The sequence below is a fragment of the Balearica regulorum genome, chromosome 8 (assembly GCF_011004875.1).
Source record: "Balearica regulorum gibbericeps isolate bBalReg1 chromosome 8, bBalReg1.pri, whole genome shotgun sequence".
NCBI classification, from domain to species: domain Eukaryota; kingdom Metazoa; phylum Chordata; class Aves; order Gruiformes; family Gruidae; genus Balearica; species Balearica regulorum.
The window spans coordinates 11,474,892-11,494,388 of record NC_046191.1 but is presented as its reverse complement, the minus strand read 5'-3'; the positions used below and the strand labels follow the sequence as shown (position 1 = coordinate 11,494,388).

The window sequence follows — 19,497 nt, the reverse complement described above, 5'->3', positions numbered from 1 at the left end:
GGCTCAGCCTGCCCCGACGCTGCAGTGATGGGCTCCCAGACAGTGGGTCTGTTGTGAGTCAGGGGCTTTGGGTGTCCCTGCAGGACCCTTATTTTCCCCGGAGCCACCCGGGAGGGGACTTGGAGCCCTGCAGGCCACCGGCCTTGGGGGAATGGGATGGGGAGCGGGGGATCAGCTCGTGCACACGGAGGCTTCGCTTGCCGCTTCTTGCTGACCGGCTGTTTTATATCAAGGCGGGAGGGGGGATTTGCTGTTCTAGATGGTATTTTAATGGGCAGGCAGGCAGCTGGAGCCTGGGAGAAGCCTGCTTTACATTGTTTGGGGTTGTAACAAATAAATTCAATTAAAGGCAAATGGCTCCGCGCAGCCCCCACCCTGCGCAGTGTCTCTGCGGCACCGGTGGCTGTGAGAGCCCGGGGCTTTGCCCCCGCTCCGGGGCCACCCGGGGGCCCTGCCCGCCCTGGCCCCCGCCGCGGGGAGATGCCGGGGTGAGCCGGCGGGATGCGGTGGGAACCGGGAAGCGCAGGGCACCGCACCCACCGAGCGCCCGGAGAGGGGTTGGCATGGCCGGGGAGCCCACCCTGTCGCCTGTCCCCGTTCTGCGCGTCCCACCCCGTCGAGGACGGGGATGGGAAAATCCCCGCGGGCGGGAGCCACGCCGCAGCGGGCGCTCCGTGGGGACGGGCAGCCCGGGACAACGGCCTCGGCGGGCAGCGGCACCCTCCGGGCAAGCGGAGGCCGGGCAGGGGCTGGGGTGCGGAGCCGGGCTTTGCACCGCCGCGGCGCAGCCCCAGAGCCCTGCGGCCGGGGGGGGGGAAAGCAGAGGGGACTTGGCAGGGACGTGCCAGAGCCTCGGCACGCTGTAAACAGCCGCCGCCGCAGCAGCAACTCCTCTGCCGGGAGCCAGCGCCGGGCGTTTGTTAGTTGGAAACCAGATGGTGCTCTCCCAAGCACCGGCACAGCCCGCCCGGCCGCGGACCCGAGCCAGGAGCAGGCTCCCAGGGACCCCGGGGCTGTGCAGCGCCCAGTGCCGGGACCCCGCTGGGGTGGACGGAGAGCTGGGGGTGCAGGGAGGGCTCCCCGGATGGACGGGCCGTGTCAGGGTGTCCCCTGCCCCTGTATTTCCCTCAGCCAGCACTGGGTGTGTCCCAAGGGATGCTTGTGTCCCAAAGGGATGCTGTGTCCCAAGGGACAGAGAAGGGAGGCAGCGTCTACCAGAGGGGACTGGAGATGGGGCATTAACATCCCTTAAAACCCCCCGCGCGTCCCTGTGTGCCGCACCGTGTCTCAGTTTCCCTGCGCCTCCGCAGCCGCAGGAGGCTGAAGTGGGGACAGAGGCTAGTCCCCGAGTCAGAGTCCACCTGGTGCCCCCAGACAGGGCTGAGATAGCAGGGAAGGGGTAAAGCCCCATCTCCGAGGCCAGGGAAAGCCCCAAGAAGGGAGCAGAGGGGTCCCTGCCACATTCCACCTGGGGTAATTCGCCGTGGGACATGGCACAGAGAACACGGCCAGTGAGTCCCCATCCCAGCACGGCCAGCAGGACCCGGGGGTCCGGGCTCTTCCCCAGCTCCCGGCGGTCCTGGGGGCAGGTGCACTGAAGGGGCATGGATGGGCCCTTCCCAGCCCTGGGATTTTGGGGGGGCTCTGCAGCAAGCAGACAAACCGACAGGGCTGGGCAGGGGCCGTGGGGGAGGACGGCATCCCTGGCAGCCATGGGGGGGTCCCGTGGTGTTTACAGAGCTTAAAAACCGCCTAAGCCCCGCAAGGCCACGGCGCATAATAGCGTGTGGACGTGGTGACACCGGCCGTCCCCACACCACCTTGGAAGACAGAGGGCCCTGCCACCCACCGCCAGCACCGGGATTAATTATGATAATGTAGTTCTTTCCCCCTTTGTCACCCTAATGAATGGGCCCCTTTAGGATTTTAAGGCCTTTGTTTGGTGCCTCTTTACTGCGGTATTGTAGGATGGGGACTAGCAGGTGGCAGGTCCCCAAACAGCCCCTTTTGTCTCCTTTGGGGGCTGTTTTGTGGTGGGGTTGGGGAGGGGGATGCAAGGATGGGGGGGGGGGAGCTGCAAGGGGGCTCCTGGACAGAACTGTAGCGCTCGCCCCATTGCTGTGGGGCCACGGTGCCCCATGCCACGCATCGTGGCATCGGACACCACTGGCCGCGGCCGTGCCCCGAGCCACCCGCACCCCGGCCCACTCGGTGGGCAGATGCCGGGAGCCACCGTCTGAGCGCCTGCCTTGATCTTTTACTGCCTGGGCAAATCAATTACCCGGCAGAAAAGTCCCTAAATCCCACCATAAAACCTGTTTAGCAGCCGCCGTGGTGCTCGCCGGGCCCTGGGCAAACTTCACCCGCTGCCGGCACGAAGCCGAGAGCGATTTGCTGCGGGGAGGGTGGGTAAAGGCTGCTGGGGAAGGTGAGGCTGTGGATGCCACACAGCGTCTCACCGTTCCCGGGCAGCAGATGGGGGTCCTGGCTGTGCTCAGACCCTCCTGACACCCCCACAACTACCTGCCCCTCTGCACCAGCCCGTCCCCATCTGCATCCAGCTGGGGATGTGCCAACGCTGGGGACGGCACTGGGGACCGAGGGCGGACAGATGAGGTGGCACAGAGGCGCAGGGAGCAGGGACAAGGCAGGGTACAGAGGCACCCGGAGGGCAATGCCCTGTGCCCCTGTGGGTTCGTGTGCCACTGGCCACGCTCAGCAGCAAGCCCTGTGCCACTATGGCGGTGACGATGAAGTCTTGCTCCCTCCCATGCAGTTGCATAGGAGCATCTTTAATACCATGAGGACAATGCCAGCACAGGGGACAACACCAGCATGGGGCTGAGGGACCTGGGAATGGTCGACCAGGATGCCCAGGAACATCTGAGACACAGGATGGTTCTGCCTGGGGGCATTGCCAGGTGCTGGGCACTGGAGATCCCTCTGCCCCATGGTACCTTCCCCACAGCACAGGGGAACCCGACCACCCCGTCCCCCTGTCTGCGCAGGGCAGAGGGGTTCCATGGGGAGCGGGCAGATCCTGACCGGGCACCGCCGGGAGCTGTGAACCAGTGAGCAGCAGGGTGGTAAAAAAACGGTGACAAGTAATTGGTGTCCCGGCCAGTCCTTTCATGCCGATGCCGTTTTATGGGTGAGGAAATTGCTTGTGAGTCAGGAACACAGGAGACAAATTTAGGAAGTGCTCTCTGAATGTGCTGGGGTCAGGCGCCGAGGCCGAACGCTTGAAACCTGGGTGGCCTCAGCGCTCGCCTCGACCACCCCCCCCCTCCCGACCCCCCCCGGGGCTCCTCGGCATGGGAACGCAGACCTTTTATCTTATCACTGCTCTTCCGCCGCCCTGGCCTCCCCCGCTCAGCCCCCTCCCAGCACAGCCGCTTGCTCCGCAGACACAATGCTCGGTGGCGGCCAGACCCACGCCCGCATCCCTCCAGGACCGCCCGACACGGGGGGCTGCTCCCACTCGCCTGCCAGGGGGCTCGGGGTCCCCCGTATCGTCCCACGTTCCCTCACCCCACAACGCCTTGTTGGCCGGAGGGGCCGCTCTGCAGCCAACAAGGCACCGTGGGGCGAGGGAACACAGGGTCCCCCCTTGGGGACCAGCCCTGGCACGATCTGCTGTGGCCTCAGGGATGCGGTGTCCGTACGTCATTAGGGCGAGGGGTGCCCATGGCTGGTCCCTATCCGTCCTGTGTCATGGTGCTGCACCTCACTACCTCCTCCCTCCGCACCCCGGCTTTCCCCACGTCCTGTCGCACGTCCCCTCGCACGCCGGGGAGCAGGTTGTCCTTTTTGTTCGTTTGCTATGGTTTTAATTGGGAGGAAAGGCTGCGGCCCCATTAAAATGTGCCCAAATGCAGCCAACCTCTACCTTGAGAGCGCAGCCCCCATCCCCGGCCGCTGCCGAGCCCGCCGCATCGGGTGGTTTGGATGTATTTTTCTTGATCGCTGGCCAAGCGCTCTCTCCTGCAAAGCAGCATGTTTCTCATTTTCTGTAGGTTTAACTCCAAATTAATTTGTAAGTGATCTAGGTTTCTTGTTCCCCGAAAGATACCTAATAGCGGGGGGGGGGGAGCTCCTGCCAACCGAAGCGTCTCAGCGGGGTAAAGGAAAAGCAGGAAAAAGAAACCCAGGAACTGTGACCCCTGGTGGGTATTTAACAAGGTGTCAGGAAGAGGGATTTTCGGAGCCGGCTAAGTGGATGTGACACCGGCCCCGCAGGTCGGGCTGGGGCATGGGGATGCTCCTGCTGTGGCGGTGGCTGCTGCTGCCAGGTCTCATCCTGACCCTGGGGGAAGTGGGAGCAGGGAGGGATGCTCAGTACCCCTCAGCCTGCGCTGGCGGGTGCTGTGAGCCCCAGGGTGCGAGGAAGGCAGGGGAGGAAGGAGATGCTCGGGGATGGGGTGAGCCGTCCCCAGCATGAGCTGCTGGAGATGCCCTCGCCGCAGGACAAGAGGGACCGTACTGGCACCCGGCGAGGGTCACTGAAGCGGTGAGGCAGGGGAGGTCCCGCGGGGTGGGGGTCCCCCAGGGTTGCAGGAGGGGGCCAGTGAGCCCGCCGGGCGCCCCTGCCGCATGGGAAGCGGGCATGGTTTAATTGGGCGGGCGGCCGCTCGGCGGGGCCGGCTGCTGGCAGGAGGACACAAGCTCTTTTGTCTCCGCTCTCGCTCCCGGCACCGGCTGGGGCTGGCAGGGCCCAGAGCGGTTCAGCCACCGAGAGCCGAGCTCGCCACCGGGGCAAGCAGCCAAACCCACCCCGGCTCCTCGCGCTGTGTCACAGGCCTTCGCTGCAAGTGAGGAAGCACCCAGGTGGCCGCGCAAGGCTTCCTGGCTGATTAGGGGTTAGGAAAGTTGCGGCAATCCCCGGCAAAGAGCCCTGCAGCCCTCCCTCTGCCCCTTTCTTTCCAGGATAGCCGGCAGGAGCACGCGAGACTCCTGCCCTCCCCAGTGGCCCAAGGCTCCCCAGGGCTCCAGGGGGGCTGGTTGCATGGCTGGGGTCCTGGGGCAGCAGGGCTCTGAAAGCACCCGGACTTCACTCCCCAAAGCAGGATCTGCAAGGAGATGCCAAGGAGGGACCTGCAGCAAAAGCAGCCACCACTTTCAGATCCTGGTTCCTCTTGCATCCCCCCATCCCTCAGCTCCGCTCAGATCCCATCTGCAGCATGGGGTCACTGGCTGGTGGCTCTCCAACCCCTCAGGTGATGTCCATGAGGGGGGACAGTGACAGGGTTGGTGCTGGCTGGGGAAGAAGGGGCCGAGCCCCACCACACGCATTCTTTGTGTGCCCGGTCTCGCGGGGGCTGCATGGTAAGGAGCCCAGGAGCCTCTTCTCCCAGACCTCCCTTGCTATGGGGGGAACGGGGGCTACAAAGGTAGGAAAAGATGTCGTGGTGGGAGCAGGAGCCAGCCCCAGGTGATGGGGGAGATGGCCTGGCCACAACTCAGAGGGAACTGCCCCTCTTTACAGAGCAGCCCCAGCCCCTTGCACAGGGGGAGCAGCACTGGGGCTGCTGGGTGCGTTGAAGCCAACTGCGGATCAGCGGTGGCTGTGAGCACAGCATGGCCAAATCCTTTCTTCCCGGCATCCGGCACCAACCACCCCCTTTGCAGAAAGGCCCGAGCAGGGAGGAGACACCACTGTTGCTCAACAGTCCTGTGAGGGCCCAGGTCCTGGCTCCTTCCCGGCGCTGCTGGGAATGGCTGGGCGATGTGGCCGAGTGCTGCTGACCGGAAGAGTGAGCACCATTGTAGTGGCGAGGGACGTCTCACAGGCAGCACGGCCTGGCCGGGTTCAGCTCCCCAGGTCTCCTGATGCATCGCTGGGGGATTCCCAGCTTGCCTTGCCTGGGAGCATGGCTGGATGCTTCAGGGGAAACCTGGTGCTGGGGTGAAAATCAGAGGGAAGAGGCAGCAGGACCTTTACCTGGCGGCCATCTCAAATGTGCCTGTCACTGCCGCGGGCATTGCCGGTCAGTCGTTTCTCACCGTCCCTTCCAGCTCTCCCAGCGCCAGTCCCAGGCGCAGGTGTTAGCACCGGGGATGGCAGCCCCTGGTCCCGGGGGACAGCGGTCGTGCCTTCCCTGCCTGGGGCGACCCACATCCCGCCGTGGGGTTAAACTCCCCAAGGAAAGGAGGGAGGAAGATAGGAAAAACAATCACAAGAATTTGTTTCATGCTGCCTGGATCCCTCCCCGCACGCAGCAGTGTTTTTGGACGGCCAATTTATAATCAGCAGTGTGGAATGTTGTAAATTAAATATTTTTAAACAACTTTGCTCTCTCTCTAGTTAAACATTTCAGAGATCGCTCTTTCTTGTCTGTCTCTTGCTGGGTGGTCCCTCCATTCGCCCGTACATCTTCCTCAAACACAATTAACCATTTAGATGTTGCACAAAGGAATAGCTTATGCATACAACACCAGTCGCTTGCTGCTCCGGCGCTGGGGGAGGGAGGCAAATAAGAAGGCAGCTTCTTTTATTTTCTACTAAAAACAAAAACAAGAAAATCCCTTTTTCCTTCCCAAACTATCCCATTTTTCCTTGAATTGTAAAGGCACCGATCCAAGCTCATCAGCTGTCTTGGTGCTCAGTCCGACAATCCCCTTGCGTCCCCCCTCCCCTGAAATTCAACATTAGCATTTTAAAAGCCTTAAACATACAAGTTTATTTAGACTTAAGCTCTCCCAAGCTCTTGCTTTCCATATTTATATACACACGTATTTTAACGTATATAAAATGTCTGTCTATAGGGCCTGGAAGGAAGTTCTCGTCTGCCGGCCCGTCTGGGAGGCACAGGCGCGGCTGTGGACCTTGGCTCCAGGGAGATGGAGTGAAAACCAACAGGATCCAGAAATCATCCGCCTGGCTGAGAGCGAGCGAGCCTCCACGGGCAGGCTGCTGCAGAGGTGCTCGGGGGGTTTGCTGGGCGCTGAACCCCGGCACGGGAACCTCCGCGTTCCCAAATTAACCCTGCAGGTTGCCCAGTGAGAAGGGCCCTGTGCCCTGTGCTCCCCTCATGGCAAGAGGTTCCAAGGGAACCAGCCCTAATTGCCCACTGCAACCTTCAGTCCTTTAAAACAGGTGACCAAAGGCCACAGGAATGGCCGCGTGTGACAGGAGGGCGGCAGCAATGGCCACTGCGGTGTCCCAGGACCGGTGGTACCCGGGGAGCGGGTTACACCATGCACTGTGCAACGTGCGGTTGTCACACCGTTGCTGCTGGTGCAGGCGACTCCTCCGCGAGGCCACCTGGGGCTTGATCTAACCCTGCCCCGAGCAAGACACCGAGGCAGGGACCAGAGTAGCCACTGGTCCTCGCCATGGATTTGGCCAGCGTGGAGGCAGCAAGGCCCCTCCTGAAAACACTGGTGTTCCCCAGACCTGCAGGGTTTATAAGGAAAATTCTGGTCTTCTGGGACAAGAAGGTCCCACTAGCAAAGTCCAAAGGATGGGCAGGGCATGGTGAAACCCACTCTTTTCAGGCATCCAGAGGAAGGAAAGTGGAATGCAGAAGCCAGCAAAGCAGCCAGCAGGAGCAATATGGCTCTGCACAATAAACCTTGGAGACGAGAGGCAGTAAAAGACTGGTGAGTCCTTGCGATGCTCAGCCCCAAGAGGTTCAGGAGAGTCCTATTGCTGGGGCTGCACACGCAGTGTCAACTTGATGGGTGACGGGGGAGCCAGACCTGCGGCCATATGACTGCTCAACCTGGCGCTCCTCTCCCCTTCCTGCCCACAAGCCAAAAAAGTGTCCCAAAAGCGAGATCAAAGCCTAGTGCTAAGGTGGTTTTGTGTCCCTTTGAACCCCGCCGGCGTGGGAAGCTCACCGTCCCTGGGAACGGCAGGCTGCTCGACAGCCCCTCGCATGGCTCCGCTCCAAGGCTGCCAGGAAGAGAGGAGCCATCCACTTCGGTTTGACTGCAGAAGGGATCAGATGAGCTGCTGCTTCCTGAAAGATCACAACAGTCACCTACAAAAGCAAACACGAACGGCTGAGGGAGGAGAGCAATGGCTCTGGGTGTCTGTAACCGCCCAACAAACGCTTTTCCCGACTCCGTGTCTTACAGATGAGTTTGGCTGCAAACATCCCGGGCAGGACCTCGCTGCAGAGCTGCTGCAGGTGGTGCCCACCTCTCACAGGAGCCAGGGCAAGGGGGCAGAGCTTCAGGTGCCCCTATCACAGTGTGCTAGGGGTGCAGGACCCACAGGAAGACATATGGGCCAGGTGCACGCACACCCTGCCGCTGGGCTCTGCACCCACGCCAACCGGCTGCCCTGGCCACAGAAAAAGCCTTTTAGGAGCTGTTGGTGGGACATCGCTCCGTGAAACCCAGGAGCTGGAGGCGCTGCTGGCTGGGGACCTCGCTGGGCATCACAGCAAACCTCTGCTTTACTGCGTGCAGATGCAGCATGTGACACACCACTGCAGGAACCTTCTCACATCAACCCCAGCTGTACATCTGCCAAGGAAGTGTTCAGGACAAGCCTGTCCAGAAAGCACCAGCACCTACAGAGCTGGGAACTTCCATCTTTTCAGAGAAACATTGCCTATAAAACACCACCTGGGTGCCAATAGCACCGTGATGGGCACGGGCTGTAATGCTCGGCTGCCTGGGTGGGACAGAGCAGCAAAGTGAGGAGACTGACTTGCTGTCTGAGAGGTGACAGGTTCCTCAAAGCTGGTGAGCAGCCTGTACCAGTAACACCTTCCTGAAGGTCTATATGACCTAGGGCCAGACAGTCACATCCAAAACTACCTGAAAACAGAACTTCATTTCCTCGGTCGCCTCCCCAGTTTTCTTGAAGACGGTAATATTTATCACTCGGTTTGTAAAGTTGCCTGACTCAACCCATCATCTGCTCACCTGAAGATGACAGTGGCGTGGAGACCAGGTTAGATGAGGAAGGGTTAACCTCTCAGTGCCTGCCTTGGGATTCCTGAAGGCCCTATTATCCTGAATTATTTTTCATAATTACTGCCACACACGTAGACTACATCAAGAGTGAATCTTCACTTTGATAATTTGTGCTGTGAAATCTCACTTTGGGATCTACTTTTATCTCACACCAAACACCTGCAGGTCGTAAAAGGCAAAAAGGAAAAGAAAATGCCTCAAATCCCGGCCAGATTTTCAAGTGTCAGAGAACACTAAATTAATGCTAAATTCTAACCGACACAGTAAAGAGCCCCCCACCCTCTTCTTAAATTAGCTAAACAAAAGGACTGAGACTTTAACATATAATTAAGGCACAAGGAGGTAAAGCTGTAGCTATTAAGTAAGGGCATGCGGACCTTTCAGAAGTTAAGATGGATCCTAAAAACTGAGAGGGAGAAGGCTTTGTGTTTAAGCAAAAGGACCGGGAGTTAAAGTCCCTGTGGACCTCTTTCTGCTTTGCCACAACCTTCTGGTAAAATGCAAAGCCAGGTAATTATGCTCCGCTCTGCTTCTGTTTCTACACACCCAAAATGGATGCCTCGCTCCCTTGCCACACACAGAGACAAGAACTCTCTTTAATTAACCTTTGTAAAGCCTCTGCGATCCTTGGATGAAAAAGGCTTCGTACCTTAGGAACATGTTTGCGCACATATGCAAGGCAAAACCTCTAGCACAAAGCCGGAGCTGAACTGCAGCGTGTTTCTTCTTTCTGCAGCTTGTCAAAGGCCTTGCAGCTCATCCTTACCCATACTTTCCATTCCAATCTTCTGGTTCTTTAGAGGAGGGACTTTGTTTATGAAACTCCGGGAATGTCTGGATTATAATCTCTCTCCTGTCAAATTAGCTAGGAAATGGTAATTTTCCTCAGGGGACACTGGTGCCCGTGAAGCACACATTTAACATTTATCACTTCAGTTAATGAAATACCATCCCAGCCAGTTGCTGTAAGCACCTCTGGATGTCAAACTGCCAGGGGCAGATAAACGTCCCGTTGAATCCTACTAGATTCTAATAAACAGCTTTTAGGTAGGAACTTGTGTCCAATTTATAAACGTTAAAGAACAGCTTGTGTTTCAATCCCATCCAGGTGCTTTACAATCCTGGCACAACCCCTGACCACAAGGCTGTTCGTTTCACATTAGCACGTCGACTCATCACACAGACGTAGGAATAGTCATCCACTGATCATCTAGATGGGGGGGAGAGACCTCTCATCTGGGATTAGGAACAGCAGACCAACACACGAAAGAACCATCAAATAAGGCAGAAGTACCCACTGCTTACGCCCCACTTTCCCGCCCCCCCCACTGCCCCTTCCCTCCAGCCCTCTCACATACTTGCTCTTGGGCAGGATTTCAAAGTAATGGACCAAACTCAGCCCTGATGGAAATGGGTGCCAAACTCCTGAACTGCATTACAGGAGAGGAGAGGTGCAGATTAAACACTTCTGTGCTATGGGGCAGCATCGAGAAAGAGAGAGAGAGAGAGAGAGAGAGAGAGGAGGAGGAGGAGGAGGAGGAGGAGGAGGAGGAGGAGGAGGAGGCTGGCAAAGCTGCCGGGCTGCAAAGAGCAGCCCTCGTTACCGCTGTTTCACTGCCCGCCTGCTGAGTTGATGAGATGCACAAGCAGCATCCCTGAGCAGTTTCTCCCAGGCTTGGGGATGGTGGTGCAGGACTGCAGGGACGTGGTTTACATCGCAGGGAGGGCGGCTAAGTCATTCTTTGGAGTGGGCACAGTCTGTGTGGTCCCCGCTTTCCCTTCTGCTGGAAAAGTACAGTGCGTTCGCCAGGCGCGCAGGAACCGATATTACCCGGCACAAACCCGTGTGCATCCCAATGAGGGGGGAGGGGCTGACGGACACACCGCTCTGTAAATACTTCTTTATTAAGACATAAATATAAAGCTGAACAGGAAAGGAGCAATGACAGGGTAAACCGTGCCAGTACTGATCCACACGAATGATCTTACAATGCTTGAACATCTGGTTCTGCTGCTGGCTTCCATAAAATCATCTTTAAAAACTACTCGGGTTATATCTCCATCAGCTGTTCGGTGCCCACAATGACTTCATTAACATGTTTGGCTGAAAAGACAGAGGGAGGAAAAGAAGAGGAATTGAGTTTTGCAGCAGGGCTTCAGACCTTGCATTTTTCAAATCTGCAACTTTAAAACAAATGAGAAAAGCAGATTCTGGGGAACTCCAACACGGATTCGCTGCCTTTCTTTGGACTCCAGTGTCTCTCCAACAGTATCCCACACACATGGCAAAAGCCTAAACAACTGACTAAACATCAGGAGGTTTCTCTAATGAGAGTTTTCACATGTACATGTCACTACTAAACAAGAGAGGCCTGACAGAAGTCACAGCTGCTGCTGACAGGTGTACACCTGGGTCGAGGCAAAGAACCATCGACATCCAACATGCAGATCTGACATAAAATTAAAGATCAGTAATCCACCCTGGCTATAAAGAGCTCTGTGTGTCCTCAAACTGCACGGAGGTTGGGGAGGAGAGGGGCTGCTCAGCATCGGGGGGCCATCACCGAGGCAGCCTGAGATCCTCTCAGCAATCCCAACTCAATCTTGGCAGCCTAAAAAAGAGGGTTGGTTTTTTTTTTAAATTTAAACCTGACTTCTCCTTCCTGGATTGAGCTCTGGATGGAGCCTCTCCAAAAGCATCCGTGTGAAGCAAGGTCTCTGAGAACAGTTATCATCTCTGAGGGTAATGGTGGACAGCCCACCTCAGGCTCCCACGAAGCAAATTTGTCATAGGAGCAATTTCTACAAGGCCACTCCTTTGCCTGTTCCCAGGAGCTCTGGACAGCCCCAGTGGACACATTAACGTGCCAGTCCCTGCCTCAGCACTGTTAATGCACCATAGTGAAAGAGCCTTCCCTTTAAAATGCAAAAGCAGCTTGTCAGGGAAGGACTGCAAATAAGGGATCTAAAGCCAAAATAATAAAAACATACAACCGAAAGACTGGTGCCTAAAACCCCCAAGCATGTGGCCTCAGAGCTGACACAATACCCTGTGGGCTCAAAGTGGGTGTCCTCAGGGTACCGTGGGGGGAGGAGGTGAACCTAAATTGCTCTCCAGAAGCTGGACACCTATTCAGGTGGAGCTCAGGTGGTTTGACCCATGCCCCTAGGCTCTCCATCTCCCCTTCTGCACATTAGGAATAACAATGGGCTCTGGAGCCTGGGATAAAGCATCAAGGCCTGTGAGGTGCTGGGATACATTGGCAGAGGCTGTGTTGTCTCCAAAACCTTACACAGCAGTGCGGTTGGATAGCCAAGGATGATGGAAATAACAAGTTGTGTTTTATTTACCCACCTAAAACTCCTCCCCTCAGGGGAGTGGATTTTGCAAGACTGCTGCAAAACAACAAACATGCCACCTTTGGCCAAATTAAGAAATTCCTGGCAATTCCCAAACTGGCCGGGCCAACACGATGCTTCTCTTGGTTTAAAATTCAAGACATCACCTTTGCATCATGCAAACCATTGCTCCAGAAAAGGTTTGATCAAAAAATACGCTATGAACTTCAAGGAGTTTTGGACTTTGGCAAGATAATTTCCCACTACAACCCCAACCCCACAATCATATGGATCCTGCTGTCTCCTCAGCCTGGGGTTAGAGCTGGCTAACCTCAGAGCTGGGTTAGCCTTCTGACTGCCTTTCAGAGACCCTTCATGAAGGCAGAAATAAGGAGACTGAGGAGTTGCTTCTCACCTTCAGCATCAGATCGAGTCATTCGGTTCTTTGCTCAGGGCATTTAGTGACAACTGGTAATTAATCCTGGAGCCTCATGCTAACATCTTGGAGCTTAAAGTTGGAATGTGAAGCCCAATCTCCAGCACTTTGGGCAGGACAAACAGAGGTGGATGCAGTGCTCAGGAAAATGAGGGACTGACTGTACAAGTGCCAGGTGCAAGTGTGATGTAGGTAGCACCACACAACCTCTCCAGCACAGCTCTGCCAATAGCCCCAAGTCCAGCCTTCAGCACCTCTCTCCTCCCGTCCTGGACCCCACACAGCTTTGCCAAGGTACCTCAAATCCATCCTGCAGCACTTCTTGCTATAACATTCCTCACCCCCAACAACTTTCCCAATATATCTCAAACAGGCCCTGTAGCAACTCCTGTGACTCCATTCCTGAACCTCCTCCAAGCAGACTACCTATCATGTTGATTTCTGTGATGTGAATAAGACTCTGGCTACCATCCAGTGAGAGTAATTACGTTATGCCTCTGCAGATGAAACATGCCTTCATCTAGGCTTATAAAGAGCCCTGTCAATTTATGGTTCTATATATAGGTTATCTGTAGCAATACTTTTTAATAAGGAACTTCTTGCTTCATTTGAGACAGCATCCTGCACTGTCCTAAACATGCAGAGCTGGGATGGGTCCTGTCACATACTTTGTTGCAGAGGTGGTACCAACTATTTGTATTTTGCACTGACATGCTTGTAGCCGCCTTATGATGTCTTGCATTTTACACCCGATGAGTTCAAAATGCTTTTCAAGAGTGGGGAAATAAGAGCATTCCCATTTTACAGATGGGAAACTGAGGCAGCAGGGAGTTTAGGTAGCCAAAGCCACACAGGAAATCAGAGCACACATTCCCTCATCTCCCATCCCCCCGCCTGTTTTGTCCCCTCCTTGATGCATGTGGCCCAGATTGCCCGCAATGGGCACACGCAGCCTGCTCGGGATGTCACTGCTACCTCAGTGACTCGCGTGAAATCACCAAACTAATTTCTCCTTGTACAGGCTAAAAGAAAACACATGAATGTGCCTGCCTCAAATCCAGGAGAAAGTTTTTAAGCGATAAAGGGAATGGTTTTGCTAGAAACAAAGCCTGATTCCGCACCCCCAGGGGATGCGATAGGCAGATAAGGATTCACCCTGCTTCCCTCTTCCCTTCCCAAAGCTCTCCTTGCAGAGGGAAGGGAATTCAGACTCCACTGCGTGTGCCAGAGAGCCGAGCTATGGATAGCATTTCATTATCAGCCGTGGCTGCCAGTTGCCAGTGGCTCTGGCTGGTACCAGCAAGCTCAGCTCATGCAGAAACTCTGCCTGAAACTCTGGGGGAGGAGGGAGAAGTACCTCACATGCTTAGCTGTTCAGCTCCCTTCTCCTTCCCCGGTTCCCCCATTAGGGATTTCTTACCAGGCTGCCTTTTATCTGACACTGGCAGGGTTACAGATGCATTCAGCCCACAGAGAAAGAAGAGGGATTAGAGAAAGGACTTTCAGAAAGCCTTAGAGTTGGACTCTGCAACTCTAAATCATGTTCGACTAGATCTTCTCAGATTGGGAGCATCTGGTGCTAAGCAAATCCAGAGCTGATCAACACATTCAACCTCCTGATTAGCACTTTGCTTCAACTTGCTGACGCAGCCCAGCCTGAAGTCAGCCTGGGTGCTTGAACCGAGTGTCCACTGAAATTTTACTGAGTGTAAATCAAAAACCTGTCACTCGTTATATATGTGTTCCTGCTTTGGAAGACATTTGTTTACACATACTGTACACTAGCCCCTTAAAAACATACGCACAAGGCAAGGAGAGCTAGAGAGCTGGGGAGCAGGGCAGCTTTTGGTGCTTGGCTAAAAACAAATTGTAATGCAAATAAACAGAGGGGCGGAAATGACTGCACAGCCCAGCACAAACCCCACCAGCAGGCCGGGGGCCGGGGACCCAGTGCTCCCCAGCCTTCCTGGCAGGTTCCTGCCAAGCTGCTTACAGAAAGGGGATGCCGGAGCATTCCTTTAAAAGCCATGTGAAAGCATCTCCTTGTTGTTTGCTCAATTAGCCCCAGACAGATTGCTGCTGCTGCTGCTGGTGGCAACGCTGGGCTGTAAAGGAGGAGGGGAAGGAGGGGAAAGGGAGGGGAAAAAAAAAAAGAGAGGGAAAAAAAAAAAGGTTAGGGCCTAGGCCCAGGACCACCACGAAGTTCCAGCCCTCAGGGGCTCCAGAAAACGTTCAGTTTACTCACTCAATTACATACACTGTTTTATAAACCCTTTAAAATAAAATAGAAAACAGTCCCTGGCACAGAATTACTGCTCTATTATACAGCAGTGATGAAAGCCACTGCTGTGTATTTGCTCTCTTTAAAGCAAGAGATAGTTTAACTTAAAAAACTAGGCGGGGGGGAGGGGTGGCTGCAGAAACGCATGCACGAAAACACGCTGTGGGTGGTTCCTACCACATTCACCCAGGACAGAAAGGATCAGAGAGGGGGAGAGAAGAGCAACTTGTCTCTGCAGTGATGGTTGGCCCTGGAAAAGCAGCCAGGTTGGGGGGGGGGGGGGGGGGGGGGGCGGTAGAGGAACTAAAGGGGCTTAAGGGGATGGGAAGCAGCTGAAGCTTGACTTTGGGAGGCTGGAGGGTGTTTTAAATTACATGTAGAGATAAAGAAGGGAAGCAGGTGATGGGGACTGATTTGTTTGTGTTTACAGAGCAGTGGGGCTTTCCAGTCAAGGCCTGCTCTCTCCCCAGCCACGCTTTACTTACACGATCACTGGAGATCAGGGGTGACCGTGCTGTGGCCCCAAAGGCCAGGAGCGTCTCACAGATTTCTCCCAAGTGTTGCGTCGGCCGAGGCTGAGGCTGTCTGGGAGTGATGCTTCCCACGAGCTGGGTGCCCCAGCCCAGAGGTGGGATTTGCAACTCACCCCAGGGGTGAATGGGGCTGGTGATAGCTTCAGGCAGATCAGCTCTAGCCCACAGCTGGGGCCTCCAGCCCACGGAACTGGTAGTAAAGATCTCACTCCTGCCTTACACACACCCTGACTACTCGCCAGTGCACAGTGCTGGTGCTCACCTGGTTCAGCTGAGGCTTTTCTCATAGTTCAACCAGTGTTAACCCCTTTGCCTTCAACCCATCTGGGGAATAGATGTGTCTTGAGAGTGTAAAGGTAACACTGAATTCAGTGCCTGAAGAGAGATGAAATTACTGCGGCTTGGAGCAGATGGATGGCGGGAGAGAAGGAACTGGAAAGAGAGGTGTATGGGAAAGGGATCAGTCAGGGTCTTAAGGGAAAGGTTAGCTAAGGGAAAAGAAGACCAAGAGCTGGGGATGTGCCTAAGATAGCAAGCTCCTTGGGGAGGGGGACCACTTGGAGTCCTAGTATTGGGGCAGAGTCCTAGCAAAGTGTGTAAGAAAGGGACTGGATTGTACCGATCAACGTGCTCCTACAGGGTATCACCACCCCACAGCAAATGCAAGCGGGGATCTCGGAAATGTCAGCCTGAAAGACTCTGTCCGCACTTCCTGCTAAGACGGCAGAGATGCCATATTTGCCTGGACGCTGCTGCCTGCTGTGCTGGATACAAGTAGAGGTCCCTTTCTCAGCATCCATTGGGGTGTTCTTCCTGGCTCTTTCATGTGGCCAAGCTCTAGCAGAGCACAAGTGGTTATTTTCTCTGCGTGGAGCATGTAAAAATATTTCCACAAGGTTATGAACTGCTGCCTTATGGGTAGACTTCACAATCAACATGCTGCGAAAGTGGCAGCTCATTTAACCTGCTCACTCAGGAAGCCTGAACTTCCCCAGCCGGGAATGACAGTGTGCACAAGTGTGACAGTCCCCAGCAGCAGAGGGGAGGACAAAGCCTCGGTGGATGGATATTCTAGGGAAGTTTTATGCCACTGCTAAGGTCAGAACTCATAAACCATTTTTATACAACTTGGAAAAGAGGCTTATTAGGATCAGTTAGAAATGTAGTCACTGCATAGTCACTGAAGCAAAAATGACAACTGAGATGCTTGTTTCAATTGCCAACTAGTATCTTTGTCTGGGACACTCAGTAGTTAAACTACTTCAGGGAACAAATCATATGGACCTCTCAGTTTTGCTATGAATATACATCATACCTACATCATCTCCAGCTCATCTTGCACCCCAGTGCACAACATAGATGTGTGCACTGTTCAGTCTGTGTCTGTTGTTCGTGAGCTTTTCATAACTCCCATCTGCACTGCAGCATGCTTTCTGATCCCGACCTTGTGTCGTGCTAAGTGTTTTCAGTTCCTGAAGACTTCACCAGGAGGTACTCAGCATCTTGCAAGAGCAGATGCTTGCCCTACTTGAATGCAGCGAGAGCATCAGAAAGTCCCTCAGTTCCTTCCTGTCCCTATCCTGCTAAATCTTGGCTGGGGTGAAGCATTCTCACAAGCAGCTGACCATTCATATGTGGAGGTTTCGTAAACTGTACCTGCCTTCAGAGGATGACATTAGAAAAAATGTGCTCTTTGGCCCTCATTAAAATAAAACAATCTTACTCTGTTTCATTGAGAAGTCCTAGGACTCCAAGCTTGGAACAGGACTTGGAAAATGATCGGAAACGGGAGCCAGTCCTTACTGGATATGTGCCTTTTTCTGTTCTTGTGAGAAACCACACAGTTTTGGCTACGTGATAAGCCTCTGGAAAAAAACCCCCTCAGTTTGCACATGTTCTCAGGAGGGCAGCTAAAAGCTCCAGAGACCGTGTCTGCAGTGTGCACTCTCGACCATGGAAGCGCAGGAGGAAGGCAGGGCTTCCCCGACACTTGTATCCCTGCTCTGTGGAGCAGTGCAGCACTCTGCATAGACCCGCTTCCCTCCTGCACCCAGAGCGATCCTGCTCGGGCACAACGGTGGTACGGAAAGTGATGCAGTCTGACTCAAAGCAGTCAGGGGGCAAGTGCCAGATGGGAAACGGAGTATGGGACTGTTCAGCAAGGGGACTGGAAATAGCAGCTATGGTCAGACCAGAGGAGTTGTCAGGTGAGTGTCTGGGAATAGCCAAGTAAGAGAGAAAAACAAGAATCTCCATGGGAGAAAGTCTAGAGGAAAAACCAAAGAGAAGGCTGGGAATGGGATGAGACTGGTCCTGGGACAAAGCCATAGCAGGTAGCTGTGAAGCAGGAGTCAGGATCATGTAGGATGTAGGTGATGTAGTTGGGGCCCAATGACTGATGCTGGGGGCAGGATCAGTAAAGTCTACAGTAGAGTCCCCCAGCACCAGGAGTGGATCTCAGGGCTGCTGACACCCACGGGCATCTGTGAAACCTTCTGGCAAAGAGCTTCTCTTGTCTCATTCCAGATCCAGCTCTGCTTAAGGAAGATAATCCACTACTGTCAGTTCCCATCAGCTGGAGCAGTAGAATGGAGTTCAAGTTTCTGACACTGCTAATGATCCAAACAAGGGCCAGCATGATCCCATATAAAAAAACTGGGTGTTTTTCAGTGGACTGAACCCTCCCTCCCAACATTTACAAAGAAAACATTAAGACTAAAATGTCAAGTCTCTAATAGCTGGGAAATGCCACATGTAACATGCAGCTTCAGCACTTAAGCTGGTCAGTCCAAATTAATGGGCAGATTATCAGAATCTCTCTGTTTCTCAGGTCTCTGTGACATAGGAGGTAAACCCAGCCATGTTCATACTGAGGCGGTGAAAATGAGGTTGTTAACAGTTGTGAAGCATTAAGATGACAAATGTTGCAGAGAGGCCATAGAAGGGAAGGATCTTGTCTCTTCTATAGCGTACAGTAATTAAGCCTTCAGACTCAAACTGAAAAAAGACAGGAAAATGAGGAATACGGAAAACCCCCATATTCAGCAAGCACTACTCATTCTGGGTGTTGACTGTCTCAGGGCACCAAGGAAAATAAAAATATATGGTGGCATAAAAACTGCATAGGAACAAGCACAGTGAAGTCTTAGTCTGCAGACTGGTCACGGAGATAATGCTACTGTGAAGTACGGACCAGGATATCAAGCTAAGATTACATCATCATCCTAGCTGCTGGTATTTTTTCCCCTTTCTGAACATAGGCTTCGTGGCAACAACACTGCTGTAATGCAGTTTGTGGGTGTGCAGTGACTCAAGCTGTCCCCAAACGACATTGGCTCCTTAAAATCCAATGCACATAAAACATTTCTGCCCCAACGACAACAGAGATGAAGGCGGGCGATAAAGTGGGGAGTTTTATATCAATTTTGCTAGTTCTATCCTATCTTTACCATCTCTATTCTTGGTGTTGCTTTGAAGAAAGGTTAGGCTGCTTTACTGTGTATGCCTCTTCCTGGCTAACCTATACCAGATGTGTAGTGTACTCCCTGCTGAATCTGGCCTAGATACTCCTTTGGGAAGTGTACTCACTGACTGTAGGGCCCATCTGACTCCTCAACTGGCCCATCACCAGCACTCCCTCTCTCTAGTCCTACTTCAATGGGTATCTGCTGCTTTTGAGCTTCTCTGTAAAAATAGGTTCATAAAAAAGGCTGGAGCGTGATCCTAATAACTGTCTGTGAAACAGTGATTGAGTGCTCTGTGCAATTAAGTTCTTTCAGAACTGCTGCCTGCCATTTCCTATCCCTTTAATAATTACCTCCTTTTTCTTAGGTACCAGCATGTTTTTCAAACTGCTACCTGCGTGAGGTGGCTTTCACAAAGCCCATCTGTTAATTCTCTGTTAGCAAATTCCTTTAAGTATCAAAGAGAAAGGAAAGTGGATGCTTCCTAAGCATGGTAATAAAAGCAATAGGAAG

The 19,497-nt window shown here is 54.1% G+C and overlaps 1 protein-coding gene across 1 annotated transcript in view; it reads right to left on the bottom strand.

Annotated features, from left to right (window-relative positions):
• Nucleotides 1-10,818: 10,818 nt before the first annotated feature.
• EIF2B3 (eukaryotic translation initiation factor 2B subunit gamma) overlaps nucleotides 10,819-19,497 on the bottom strand; it is a 99,923-nt gene continuing 91,244 nt past the window's right edge. The window contains exon 12 of the mRNA XM_075759567.1: nucleotides 10,819-11,035. Within this exon, the coding sequence (XP_075615682.1) occupies nucleotides 10,983-11,035 (53 nt within the window). The 3' untranslated portion in view covers nucleotides 10,819-10,982. The remainder of the gene's footprint in view (nucleotides 11,036-19,497) is intronic.